Source organism: Taeniopygia guttata, chromosome 2, assembly GCF_048771995.1.
Source record: "Taeniopygia guttata chromosome 2, bTaeGut7.mat, whole genome shotgun sequence".
In the NCBI taxonomy this organism is placed as follows: Eukaryota; Metazoa; Chordata; class Aves; order Passeriformes; family Estrildidae; genus Taeniopygia; species Taeniopygia guttata.
Genome location: NC_133026.1, coordinates 86090928 through 86104969, shown reverse-complemented (window position 1 = coordinate 86104969; position 14042 = coordinate 86090928). Strand labels below are relative to the sequence as shown.

Genomic DNA, 14042 nt, shown 5'->3' with positions numbered 1-14042 from the left:
CTTGGAGTCCAGATTACAACCTAGCAAGAGTTTCAGGCTGGGACGAAGGCTCTGAAGTGGGAAGACAGTCGCTTGTCATAAGAAAGAGGACAGAAAGAAAGAATGGGCAGAAAACCCTATGCCCCTTTGCCTCTAGACTTAATTTCAGGAAGTCATGGTCATTCTTATGCTGGTGTGTTGGCATGTATCTGTCAGCCATTCCGCCAGCAAGAGTCCAAACTCTCTTTAAGTCTCCTTCTTCTAAAGTATGACAATGTTCTGTTGCTGTCAAGTTATTCTTTTGGTGCCTCATGGTGCTAAATACAGTCTTCTAATGTAGAAGGTCTTGCCTTGCTGAAGGCCATCTGGGTCTCAGAATGCCACTGGAGAGTGGAACTCCTGCTTCTTACCATTTTTTTTAAAGACTGGGAAATTAGTACTTTCTTCATACTAATTAATACTAATACTGTAATCACTAGGAAAGGTAGAAGAATATTTAGGCTGCGAAATGAAGCACTCAAAAACTGCAAAGTGTTATGATTAAGAGTTACACAGTGATTTGACTGGATCCTGTTACACATGTTCACAGATGAACATGTAACAAGCAATGTATTTTACAAGCAAGTTTGAGCCCAACTTTATTTATGGTGGCAGTTAATTATATACAAACATTTGTATCTTCATTTCCACAGTGCCACAGAACCCTGAAAAGTCATCACAACAGCAGCACTTGCTGGGTATTTTAGCTTCATTTTACAGATTTTAGCTTCATTTTACAAACTTCATAGCCAAGCGGCAAGCACATCTGGTAAGGCAGGTTTATACATTTGGATATCTTGTTACCTTTTCCTTAAATGAAATGACAGTTTCTTCTGAGCCAGGATACAGGGTGGAGATGAAATCCTGTCTTTCCAGCAATTAATATAAATTATAGTACATGAAACTTTATAGTACAGATACACATCCTTACGGTCTAAGTTATTCTGTTCACCAGACTAAATTGCTAACAAATTGGCAAACTAACAAATATCAGCATTTGTGAAAATTAAATCCATATGTTCTTCAAATGCATGTATCATCAACTACTTCCAGATGTATAAATCCATGGATAGTTTTAAAGAATCTCAGTCCCACAGCCAGTTTCCATTATGATACTCCAAATGAGCACTGTTCACAAGCAATACACAAGTATATTTAGTCTGTTCAGGAAACAATACTTGTTGCTTTCCTTAGAGCCAGGTATCCTGTAACCACATCTGAAGGGAGCATCCGAATATAGGCAAATTCTTCGATAGTACTAAATCTTAGCTTGCTCTGTGGATCTGTGTAATTTGCCTGAAAAAGAAACAATGGTAGAGATACGATTCAAATAAAATTTCTAACCATAATAGTAAAAGAAGTATCTTAATTACAAGACCACAAAGCAGTGAGTTTCTCTTCCTAGTTTATAGCACTGCTGTTCTACTTGTGTGCAGCCACAAGTCTGTCTTTTTTTCTTTTTCCTCATGTGAGAACTTATGAGAAGCTAACAGACCTCCTAAAAATCAGATTAGAAATGCATTAAACATAACAGAGGGCTGAAGTAAGCTTCCTCTAAAACACAGAGCAAAAGAAATTCCTCAACCCTCTAAACTCACCCTAGCAACTCCGTGCCTTGTGCAGTCTCTCTCAAGGCAGCTCTCCAAAGAGTCAAGCTGTTGCCAATAAATTACCCACAAAGAGGCTGAATTATGGGTGCTCTGATAGCTTTGGACTGCCTTTCTCTTACTGCATACAACTTAGCTTTTAATTTACTTTAAAGTGGTTGTTAAAGATAGGGAGTCTCAGCTTATGGTTCTGTGACTGCACTGATAAGAGATTTGAACCCAGCATTGTGGTTTGCTCCAGATGTCTGCTTTCAGGATAGCAGCCTGGCCAGTCACCCTGGGCTACGCTTGTATCCTCGGCTATATTTGGACCCTGGGTGCCTGGGAGCTGTGCCAGTTTCCTTCTATCCTCTCCCCTTCCTTTTTGCTATAGAAACCTGGAGCATGGCTGAGCTCAGGGGTAGGCCAGGAAGCTGTACTGGGAGAAGGCAGGCATCAGGGCATTGCTTCTCCACGCTCAGCCTCCAGGACAATCCCTGCCTCTTCGGCACTGGAGTACCAAGTGCCTGTCAAGACTCTGAAAGTGTCTTCTGTGCTTTTCTTTAGCACGAGATGGTGGCAGGCTGCAAGGCACGGGCAATTGAGATCCCTCAAGACATTGATACTAAAAATAGGAAGGGCCAGGAAGAATTGCTTACAGTGCAGAGCTCTCTACACTTTTATGTTGGAAAGCACCTGTTGACCATGGTAACAATCCAGCCAATCATTTAGTTTCATATGACTTAGAAAATTTAGTGATATTTGTAGCTTTGTTTTCTTTACAAAGAAATGCTGCCAGGTTAATTAAATGCAGTCAGCTAACAGTTCAAACCATCAATTAAGTTTCAAACAAATGGCAAAGTTAGAACATTAAGAGGTATAAATTTATACAGCAGGTATAAATTTACTTTTATTTCACTCTTTACATCTGGCCTCATGTAAGAAAAAGCTAAGCAATTAGATTGCTTTTCAAATGTGCATAATTCTGTGATAGAGTAACCAAGCATTATCTGCAAGTTGTATTGTGCACCAATCTAGGTTAAAAATATTATGGCAGCTCTTGACTGTTCTGGTATTATGTATAATATTATGGCACCTCTTGACTGTTCTGGTATTATGTATTGGACTGTACTATTTGCAGACACTAATGTATCGTAACCAGCCATTCATGCCATGGCTTCAGCTTAAAAACAAACTTTACCAGTACTCTAGCAATAATTAGAGATTAGAATATTAAATTAAGATTAATTTGCAAAGAAAAAACTCTGTCATGTTTAAAAATTAAGTCAAAGGCCATGGAGACATGCTCTTAAAATACAATAAACTGGGTATCTCAATCTGTTTCTATAGTAACAGGTCTGATCCATTTTCAGAAAAGGAAAAGAAATATAAACATTTGAAGGTTTGGGGTGTTTTTTTAAATCTGCTTTACAATAAATTACTCTGTTTTGAATGTTAAAATACCTAAATACTCATTTTGCAAATTTGGAAAGAATAGGTTTATTTTGCAGTGTCAATACAGTATATAATAGCTTTAGAATTCTAGGCTGCCTTACAAATATAAATTGGCTGCTCTGCTGAGACCATTGGTAAATTTAATTCCATTTGTGCTACACACAGAAGGAGAAGGGGATCAGTAGAATTTAATTGTGGCATCTAATATAAGAGCAAGTATGCTGAATGAGAATGTTTTAATACACTTCTCTTTTTGTACCTAGTAGACAATTTAATTCTTCTCTAAATGGGTAATGCTAAGGAGTTCTTTTTCCCCCACAAGGGGAATCCAGCATTCCCACAGAAAATATATTCTTACACAAATGCTTTTATATTTTACTCAGAAAATACAGGGACATTTCTCTAATATTACATTTCTACAATATTCTATTGTCCCACATAAGCTCCTACTAGGACATGATCTTGAAAGCTTATTTAGTGCTTCTTATGAAACATTTCTAGCCTAGCAATTTAAAGGACACACAGTCTCAGCTATTTTAATAAAAAAGGGTTTTTTTAAATGTGGTAATTTTATCATAGTCTGGAGAAACCTTGCAGGCCAGGTAAAATAGGAAACATGACTCACAATGCAATTAGAGGATGGAAAATCGAGGAAAAAAAAAGTGGAATGAGAAGAAAAGAAAACAAAAGCAGTATTGAATGGATTTGTATAGAGAGTATCTATACAAAGCTAGAATAGTTATAGTACATAAACCACTGATGGAAAAGAGCTGCTGGTAAAGAAAAGCTGAAGAACTGGGATAACTGACCTTAAACTGGTAGGGATGTGATCTCCACTCTCATCTATACCCTGCATCATCAGCTCACTATAGGTGTAACGACTGACTTGTTTTGAAATACACCAAAGGTTAATGCTGGAAAGCATTATCTGGTTCCTTGGAGATGGGGCAGGAGTCTGCCTGGCTGGAGGGGATTATCTTCCCTGGGTTTGTGAGCATTCTTTTCCATTTGGTGTCTGCCAGTTCATCTGTGAGGGAGATTTGCTTTTCCACTCCCTCTTGAACACCAAGGGTTACCAGCCTTTATCTGAGCAACTCACTCCCTTTCCAAACAACATTCAGAGGCACAGGCTGGACACATGCCACCTCCTAGGTGCCTCATTTAAATGTATTACTTACAAAATAAAGTCTAAGAAAATATATGCTACCAAATCAAGATCAAATGCTAGGATGTGCAGAATTACAGTTGGAGCTATAGCTATTCTTTGATGTCTTACACTAAATATCCCCTATGAGGCAGCCCTTAGTTAAGTGCTCATGCATTTTCTGTCCTAATAAGGAGTTTTTCCCTAATTTAGTTCACTGAATGCAGGCTGGTATGCTAACCTACATCAGCGTAACAAACATGTACCTTTAAGGACATCTCCAGGAGGTGATATCAAGCCTGTGAAGGTGTGCTAATGTCCTTTGGGTGAGAAACAGTTTAAACTGAGGGAAGTGACACAGAAATTCTGTGCAAGGCTCTTTGATATTACAAAGTTTTCATTATTGTACCTATTCAGTGTAACCATTACTTAAGCACGTTTTTTTTTCCAAAATACAACATTCCCATTCATTTCAATTTTAAGAAATGCACAGACTTCTGCAAAATAAAGCACAGGCATTTGAAGGCAAAAAGTGAAAAGCTATGCTGTTATTAATACCTGATTTGTTGTAAGTAAAATTATTCATGTAACATAGGAACAGTTTCAACAGAAGATACAAAATTTTTGTTGGGCACAATTCAATGACTTTACTCCTGTTTTGTGCCAACAGAATTTTTGGGGAATTCAGGCACCAAATGGTAACTACCAAGACTTTCTGGAGCAAGTGCAAACCATATCTCAGTCAAATGTAGTTTGTTTGTTTTTTTTTTTTTCCTTTCTCCTCTTTCTTTAAAAAAAATACTTAAAAGAGCCCATCTGTAACACACAGACTATACATCTGCCAAACTCCAACTTCTAGCTCTGAAGCACAGGGGTATTTGAAATTCTCAACAGTCTATGCCAAGTATCTGTTTCAGGCTGATTTGTTTGAGAAAAGTTTGAGAGCAATGATAACAAGGGTTTATTTTTTTTTTTAAACTTGGTGGTAAAGAAGACAATAAAATTTTGCCTAATCTCATTACTGAAAATTGCTGAGCCATCTTTTTAAAACTTCCTCTACAAGATAGAATGAAATAAATACATATCCAGGCAAACAGCATGGAAAGGTTCAGTCAGTGTGGGTATACCTTGGCAAAGCCAACAGTAATGGAGACCGTGGACTACCAGCTTTCCCTGCAGCTATCTTAAGAATTAGAAATTATGGGCACCAATGTAGATTCTACAGGTGAGAAAGAGGTGTCATAGGAGTTACTTGGCAGGACAAGGTATTTAGTCTGTCCTGACATCTATTAACAATGTAAGGATTTTGTGATGTAGTGACAAATATTTGGGGTTTGGCCCTAAATCAATGGATAATTATTAAGCCCAAGTCTGAATAGGAATTTCAGCATATACACCTTTTACAAAAGAAGGCACCAGCAGTATTTCATTGTGGAAGATGAAATGTCAGTTTTAAGGGAAAAAAACATACTTACCGGAAGTCCTGAGATATCTGAATATTTCTTAGCAGGTTTAAAAGAAGGAGGAGCATCAATATTAAAATCTAGAGAGAAAGAAAGGCATAAATTCAGTGTCTCATTATATATATATATATATATATATATATATATATATATATATATATGTTCTATAACATAAACCTGCTCTGTGAGGTCTTTATTAACTAGCAACACTAAGACAAAGAAATATGAAGTAGAATTACCTCTAAAAACATTTAGCCTGTTAGCATGTAAATCACAGCCTAACCCTGCTCACCTATTAATAGAGTTTAGCAAACAGAAACACCCTCCCCAAAAGGAAAATGACAGAGACATTTGAAATGCGTCCATTTCTTCCAAATCTTAATGAATTCCCTTGCAGTCAGTCATGTGCAAAGAATAGCCATTATCAAATGCATACTGTATGCTAAGACTGTGAAACATTGCTCAAGATTGCAGCTCTGAAATACTATAATCCAGAAAAGCAAAGTAATCTTTTAAATCAGTTAAATCTTTAAGCATGTACCACTTTAAGCCCAGTCAATGACCTAGAAAATTGTCTGAATGTTTAAACTGAGGGTTGGAAATTGCTGTTCTTTGGTGCCCTTTAGATAGCAATTATCATTCATAAACATTTTTTAAGATACAGTTGCTATGCTTAAGTAGTTAAATCCTCAGTTTTGGATGTTTTCAAAAATTTCTTGTACCTGAATGATTTCTTTCCTCTTTCCTGATCTCCCTTGCAATTCATTCAGATGCTATGTTCAATTCAAACACTCCATCCATATCAGATTTCTAACCCATCATCTCATAATTCAAAAGACCTAATGCCACAGATAGCTGGTTTTAATATGAAACTGAATTTCTTTTTCTTCCTTCTTATAAAAAATCCTGTAAATTTCTGATTGCAAACAGAGCATAGTAAATAGCAACATCAGCAGATTGTCAGTTACAATGGCCAGGAACACACAGTAGTCTGCATTTTTCTGTAACAGTTGCATCTAAAATACTTCAAAAAATGGCAAGCTATTTTTGGATAAAGCACCAAGTCTGACAAAAAGTGTATCCATATGCTCAGTTCTGAAATGCCTCCACTTGCCTAAATAAAATCTGAGGATTGCATTCTGCCGGCAGCTACACTCAGTAGTATCCTACTTTACAAGCAGACTTGAAAAGTATCTAGATTAAGACCACTGCTGTAACTCTGCTCCCGTGGATGTAACCAGCTAGGACTGCTAATCAGCACTGCTAATAGTGTAGTTTCAGCTGTGCTGCACTAAAGGGAGGATGTAGGATTTAAATCTTCCAAGAATCTAGGATAAGGAGCTGGATAGGAAGCTTGGGCTGAGGCCTAAGCTACTGCAGGTATGTGGCTTAGCAGAAACTATTTGAAAAGTGCTCAAATATAGCTAATCAAGCAGCGGTCACCCACCAAAAGACCTCTGGACTGTACACAGAGGAGGAGGCGCCTAACCAGTAAAAAGGTGACAAAAACCTCATGGGAATAAGGGCTTTTGACTTGGTTTGAATAAATATTTTTTTCTTATAAAACTCTCCTCAAAAATGTATTTGAACTTTGCCATAATACTACAAATTATTTGCTTCCTCCTTTTTCCACTTAGGGCTGACGAGTGTGATTGGAGAAATCTTAAATGTACTACTGGACCCTGTTCAAGCAGGATACTGCATGCATTGATGAAATAATTTAGCTTAGTTTTAAAGAAAGTTATTTGTGTGGATTCTATTATTTATAAATACATGCAAAGCATCTAAGAAGCTTACAGCTAGGATCATTTAGTTGCCATGGCAATGCCCTTTCAGAAGCAAGAATTTGTTTTAGGTTCTTCCATGTTCTGTTCTTCTTGCCAGCTGCTGCTCCACCAATGCCGGAGTGCTAGAATTAAAAATATGGTGTTTAGAGAAAAAAATAAATAAAGAATACTATTTCAGAGCATGACACTTCTATTTCATAGTCTTTCTGATATGTCTCATCTTGTCGTGAACCATTTGTTATTCTCACTTATTTCATCAGCAGGCTACTATACTGTACACTTTAATCTTGGCTGCAAGCAAAAACAAAGCTTTTTGGACTGTGTCAAAGCTTCTATGTTTCTGATTAACTGAAGGAAAGTAAAATCTGTTTTTTACATGGAATAGAAAATCAATGTGGTTAGGCTTAGCCTGAGATTACAGGATTCTGTATGTACTTCCTATCATATTAGAAGTTATTACTATGAAGTTGTTTCTAAAATTGTGATTATACAGCTAAATTTTCTTTCTCCTTTTTATGGCACATTACAGGTGCAGCTCTTTTACAAATTATCCATGACTGCAGAAAACACAACTGATCTTGCAAACTGTAATGAATACTATGAGAAACTTTCTGGAAATTTTATTTTTCTTTCAAAGACTAGGAGACAGAGTAATAGGAAAAGAATAATAAATAGAATGTTGGCTGCCAAGACAATTTTGCATTTTGAAAGGAACACTAATGGAAGGCTTGCCACAGGTACTATAATGGCAGTTGCAGTTATCAAATGCGATTGCTACAGAGTAATTTATTTATGTCCCTCCAGAGACAGAAGCTGCACAACATACTGTATGTACTACTTCTAAATGATCAAAGGACACAGATTTATGGCTTAACTTCAGAAAAAGAAAATGTTCTTACAATTGAGAAGTTGCTATTTCTGTTAATAATTACTACTTGCCCCATGAGTCTCATTGAAACTCAGTGAAGTTCCGTAAACACACTTCTGCTTTGAATACTTATAAGTTAACCAGTTAAATTAATGAGGATGACAGGAGGAAGAATTCAATGAGAAAGCTTTATTTTGTATACGTAAGATATATTCAGAAAAGATGCTCATGAGCTGATGATATACTGGGTTTTGGTGATGGATATCTGATTTAAAAGGCACAAGCAAATATTTGCTCTTAGGGTAACGCCTTAGTCATCTAAAGATCATTGCATAATAGAGACTGCTACAGCATGAGACGAAACTACATGTACTTCCACACTATTAATTCAAATTCATTGCATGAATTTTCCCCCAAATCACTGAATAATGATTTTTTGTTCAGTAGTCTCAAAACCAACCTGTTTTTATATGAACTTATGCCTCCTAAAATGGGGCTGAGCATCACCTCACATACCTACCATGAAAAGGCAACAACTGCCAAGCACATATGAATCAAAGTTCAGAGAAAACTGGAGCTAAGACAAGTGGAGCTCCTGCTCTGCAGCAGCTATTGCTCTACACTAGTGTTAGAACCTCATCCATTGCCAAAGGATGTGGATTCCAGTCGGAAAGCTTAAGAAAAGGTAATTTCTTCCTCCTTCTCTTCTCTTAAGTCTATCCTCTGCAGTGAGCTACTGGTTCAAACTTGGCCATACATATGAGAGATAGACACTATTTGATTTATTTTCTTCTTTTTAAGGCAAATTAGGCTGGAAAGATGCAAAAATCCATCCAAATTGTTACAATCAGGTCATACCAATGAAATGCTGATTAACACTCAATGCATTTCTTCTCAAATTAGTTACTGTATTGGAGGGGACAATTTCATGGTTTTTAATATAACTGCCTATTATTTCTGCAGCAGTTGCCAAAGATCCTGTACATTCATTATTATTTCAAGCATGCAGATATTAGTATTGCCTCTTTGGAAATAGTGACATCCCTCTAAGAACTGAAGGATCAGCTCAGGGCTTCATAGATATTTAAATCATATGTGGAAGCTACATTGGATGCCTCTGGGCACAAAAGGAGCTTTTGCAATAAGCCTCATTTCTCAAAGATGCTGGTGGTTGCTGGAGGATTAGTGAGCAAAGTATACGGTCGTTTGAATGCCCCTCTCATGACTGAAGTTGTCTGCAAAGCTGATGTAGAGCAACTCACATGTCAGAGATTAACTTCATACCCCCTGCCAAACCTGTGCTTAGTGAGCTGTGCATTGCCCAAGTACTCATTGTGTGCTATGGGATATTGTATCTTGTTCATGCAGAGTGAAATCTGGGATAAAATCCTGCTTTCTAAGTACTGGCTTAGGACCAGCAGTCTGAGAGGTTTGCTTGTCTAGAAAGCTTTTGTACAGTGTGCCAATGAGTTGGTCTTGGCACAGCAAGATAAAAAGATAACAAAAACAAACTCAGCATTACTAATTTAATCTTCTTCACCTTCTCTCCTAGTTTAACCCTCAGAATGTTAGAAGCCTGCATTTCATCAGCTGTCAGTGTTTACATGACTGAATGCTGGCAGGCCAGACTTCTAAGGAGCACAGAGCATTTTGCTTCTAAATCTAGCCATGATTGGAAGAAGACACCATAAATCTGTTAAGAGTTTCAGGGACCAGAAGAGGAGCAAAATGCCATTTGCTAATGACTCTCTGGCTAATTTCTAGCTCAAACTGCTTTGCAGCCTGCCTTGACTAGGAACTGGAACATGGGATTCATACATTCATAGTCTTAATTGTTCCTCTCTAGCTGTGGTAGTTTTTGAGACACCATATCATAAAACTTCCACACCTACCTGCACCTAACAGGTTTCCTCACTCTGTTCCAGAATTTAATAGAACAATACTGCCTCTGGACCAGTGCTATTTTCATGACATAATACAGTATGCAGTTAAGACCGTGGTGTTACATGGATTGAGGTGAATTTCTTAAAAAGTGTCAACCTTTTATTTGGCTATTAACCTTTGTGCTTCTTAATATTTACACTAGGAACTTGGTTAAATACAATCTTAGTAAGTCTTTTACAGGAAAAGCTTGAAATTTCAAAATTTTAAAATAATATACTCACAATGAAGTTTGGGTCTTTAAATGGTAACGGCTTGGCAGTAGTTTCCACTGATCCTGTGCTGGAGTCTGTGTTCGGAAATTTATTTTCACTCACAGCCTCTCCACCTGCACCCTGCATAAAAAATACAGTCTTACTGGTTGTTACTCTGAGCAAGTTTAACTGGAGACAGAGGCATCTGTTGTACTACCTGTTGCCTTTTTAGCTTTCCTATCTCTTTTGAATCTAAAGATGTTGTATGCCAAGAGTGGGGAAGCGTGAAACAGAGTATTTCTCAATCAATTTACAACTGACACACAAAAGGGAGGAGGGGAATAGAGTGGCCAAAGCCCACTGAGTAAAGACTACATAGCATTTATTGCAGTATTAAAAAAAGCCACCCCATCTTACTTTATAAAGTGCAAGACAGCATGTACAACCCAAAACAGCAGAAATGTACACTGTTTTAGAATGTTCTGTATAAAGTATTAACAGGAATATATAAAATTTATAAAAAGGTTTTTCATCAACTTTCTAAAGAAAAACTGATTAATCATTTTATTCCTCATCCTTGGTGTGAGCTGTGTTTGAGTGAGAACTGAGAAAACGTATTTTATTATATATTATTTTTACATGCAAGTTTCACAACATCTACATGGGTGCTAGTTAGTGTTTTCTAGGTTTTCTTTATGGTTTGTTTATTAATTTAGCAGGAAGAGCAGTCAGAAAAGATGTGTGTGACTGGAAAGCTAAAAAAGTTGTGTGGCAGTCTAAGCAATTTCTGATAATTCTGCATGGCTGAGTTTATGCGTTTTTAAAAATTTGTTAGTGACCTATAAGGCTCCACATTACCAGAACTAGCCCATGCTACACACATAAGTATTTCTTTGAAATCCTCATCTACCCCAAAGTCAGTGCAAATTTTGCCACTGAGTTTGGTAATTCAGTCAATAGGAATTCATACCTCGATTTTTTTTTTTTTTAATTGGAGTAAAAGCTTGGCTAAAAGCTAAGTCCGTATTTACTGAGCAGATGGTTAAAATGTTCTTTCATGTTTTGTTTAGAAAGATAATACTTAGGGTAAAAAAGTGTTTTCCTGTAAAAACCTTTTGTGTTGATGCAATACTCATTTAAGTATGAAAAAAAGGACTGCTATTATTTGTGGCTTATTGGAGTACCTCTACAAACTGGGTTATATAGCAAAGGCCATGATTCAGCATATCTTTCTCCATGTGACTACAAGGGAAGTGTTTTTACTCTTATTACATGCAAAAGTAATTACAGGATTAAGAACTAGGCAAGTTGAACTCTTCTTAGGGGAAATACTTCAGTCATTCTACAGTGCCTGTTTTCAACACAGCAAAGACAGGTCTTAAATATTGGAAGTATAAAGTAAAAAAGCAATGTTTCTAGTGCCTTACTAAAATAAAAATATGAATAGAAATAACCTGTTTTCAAAACAACACAGTCATCTGTAAGTTCATATTACAGGAGATAAGGCAATAATAACATCAGCAGAAGCAACACTGAAGCCTGTAGCTTAAACTTGATTCTTCCATTGAGGACAGAAAACATTAAAACGCAGTGACTGTCAGAGAAACAGAACAAATGCAGATGGATATTTAGAAACATGTACATTATGTGGCAGTGAGCAGAGAAAATATCTTAATCAATCCTGAGTAAAGTGGCTTTATACACTGAGTTCCTAGGTTTCAAAGTATATTATTGTACATGCATGCTTCCAGCACTTCAGATTTCAGCAGCAAACATTAGTCAGCTTTGAAAAAGACAAGGCTTGAGATACAAGATTATTTTTCATGAATTCATTATCTCTGATACTGCTCATTATCAGTGTAAATTCTCCTAAGTAGGAGAATCAGCACTGAGATTTATTCTTCAAAGCATTCTTGCCTTTTCTTTGGTACCATCTGGTTGGTTTTAAACCCAGTTCTACAGATAATTACTTTATCACTTTTGCCCCTTCACTGATCTTCTCCTAAGTATTCTGGTTTCTGTGAAACAGGCTTTGAGTAGTATTTCAACAATATCTCAAAACTAGTAACTAGTACTTTGAGACTCAGCAAATAAAAATACTTAAATAGTAAAGGGGAAGAAACTTCCTTATACATATAGTCTGTAATTTTTTGCAGCTGGATATACTTACATACTACCCTCACTGTCTTCAATGTTTTTTTCTGTGTGGATTCAGTACTAATTTTGCTGGTGCAGTGGGAAGGAAAGTAAGGAATTGTTCCTGGCAGAACAATTCTTGAATGTAAATACTACATGTAATTTCTTTTCCGTACCAACTCCTAAGGGATTTCAGGTCTTAGAGCTGCTAAGAGTCAGGCTAGTTCTCATTACAGGACAGATGTTGATTTTGTTGGTGCCAATATCTCTTGCATGGTGACAGGGGCAGGAGGATCTAGAGCAGCAACTACTGCTTTTTGGGTTTGTTGCCCATCAAGGCACCAGGTTCAATGATGGATCACCCAAGTCATCTTCCAGTGCCAGTGAGACATAATGTCAACAGTAGTTTCTGGGATCTGTCATGGGCAATTTGAGAGCAGCAGTTTCCTGTCCAAGGCAAAGGGTACAGGGCTGTAAAGCAGTTTTTGTATCACTGAGGCATGAAGCTGATACCATGATTTCAGAGCCCTATGACAGACTGTGAAGCAAATAAGACTGAGTATTATGATTCCAGTTAAATGCTGGGAACTGGGATAAAGACATACTGTAGAGGCATGCCAGTTCCCTCACTCAGCACTGCTTGTACGAAAACTCTGATTTTCAGCAATGGGACCATGACAGAGAGACACTCAGCTAATGTGCTTCTCTTTCTGGAAAAACATTAAAGAATTGAGCAGAAGCACTGCTTCCCGAATAATGTGCTATTGCACAGAGGCATGAACTCCGGCAGTACAGAGCTTTGAAAAGCACTTCCCATACAGCCTGCAGAAGTCTCAGCTGATATTCTTTGCAGGTTTATAGCCACAAACTGCAAGTGCCTCTAAAATCTACAAATCTCTCTGGTCCATGTTTTAAACGTCAGGATTTAAAGCATAGGAAACTTCATGTAATTTTTCAGGTTCATTTTCTGAAAGTTTTTTAAAGGCAGGGGATATGGATCTACCTTTGTTCTGCAAAACATATGTCTCCTGAAAGTGAATAATACAGTGATAATACAAGCCATTATTTACAGCCTGAAAAGAGATTCCTCAGTAAACAATTACTGAACAGTAAGGGTAATATTTAACTTTTAATATCAGTTGAAACAATCTCTCCCAAATGTGCTTGTTCTCTTGGTCGTTTAGATTGGAAGACAGTTCATTCTTCACTGTCATGCATTGGGACAAACAAACAGGAAGAATTCAAATGCCCTCTGTAGTCCTGTGAAGTGACGGTGGTGTTGTGAGCACAGTGAGGAAGTGTCTGTCACCAGGGAACACGCTCAGCTCAACAATGTGTGCAGTAACCCCCAGTCACGTGTGGGGCAGCTTCCCCTTCCTGCCCAGTCCACAGCCCATCCCCAGAACATTTTCCCTACTGAGCCACTCTCTTAGCTAACTCCCTCAACCTT

At 37.4% G+C, this 14042-nt stretch overlaps 1 protein-coding gene across 1 annotated transcript in view; it reads right to left on the bottom strand.

Moving 5' to 3' along the window:
- Positions 1 to 589: 589 nt before the first annotated feature.
- The window catches only part of INO80C (INO80 complex subunit C), a 30237-nt gene continuing 16784 nt past the window's right edge, over positions 590 to 14042 (bottom strand). Inside the window, 4 exon segments of the mRNA XM_002187000.7 lie at positions 590 to 1314; positions 5679 to 5746; positions 7464 to 7575; positions 10487 to 10597. Of these exon segments, the coding sequence (XP_002187036.7) occupies positions 1183 to 1314; positions 5679 to 5746; positions 7464 to 7575; positions 10487 to 10597 (423 nt within the window). The 3' untranslated portion in view covers positions 590 to 1182.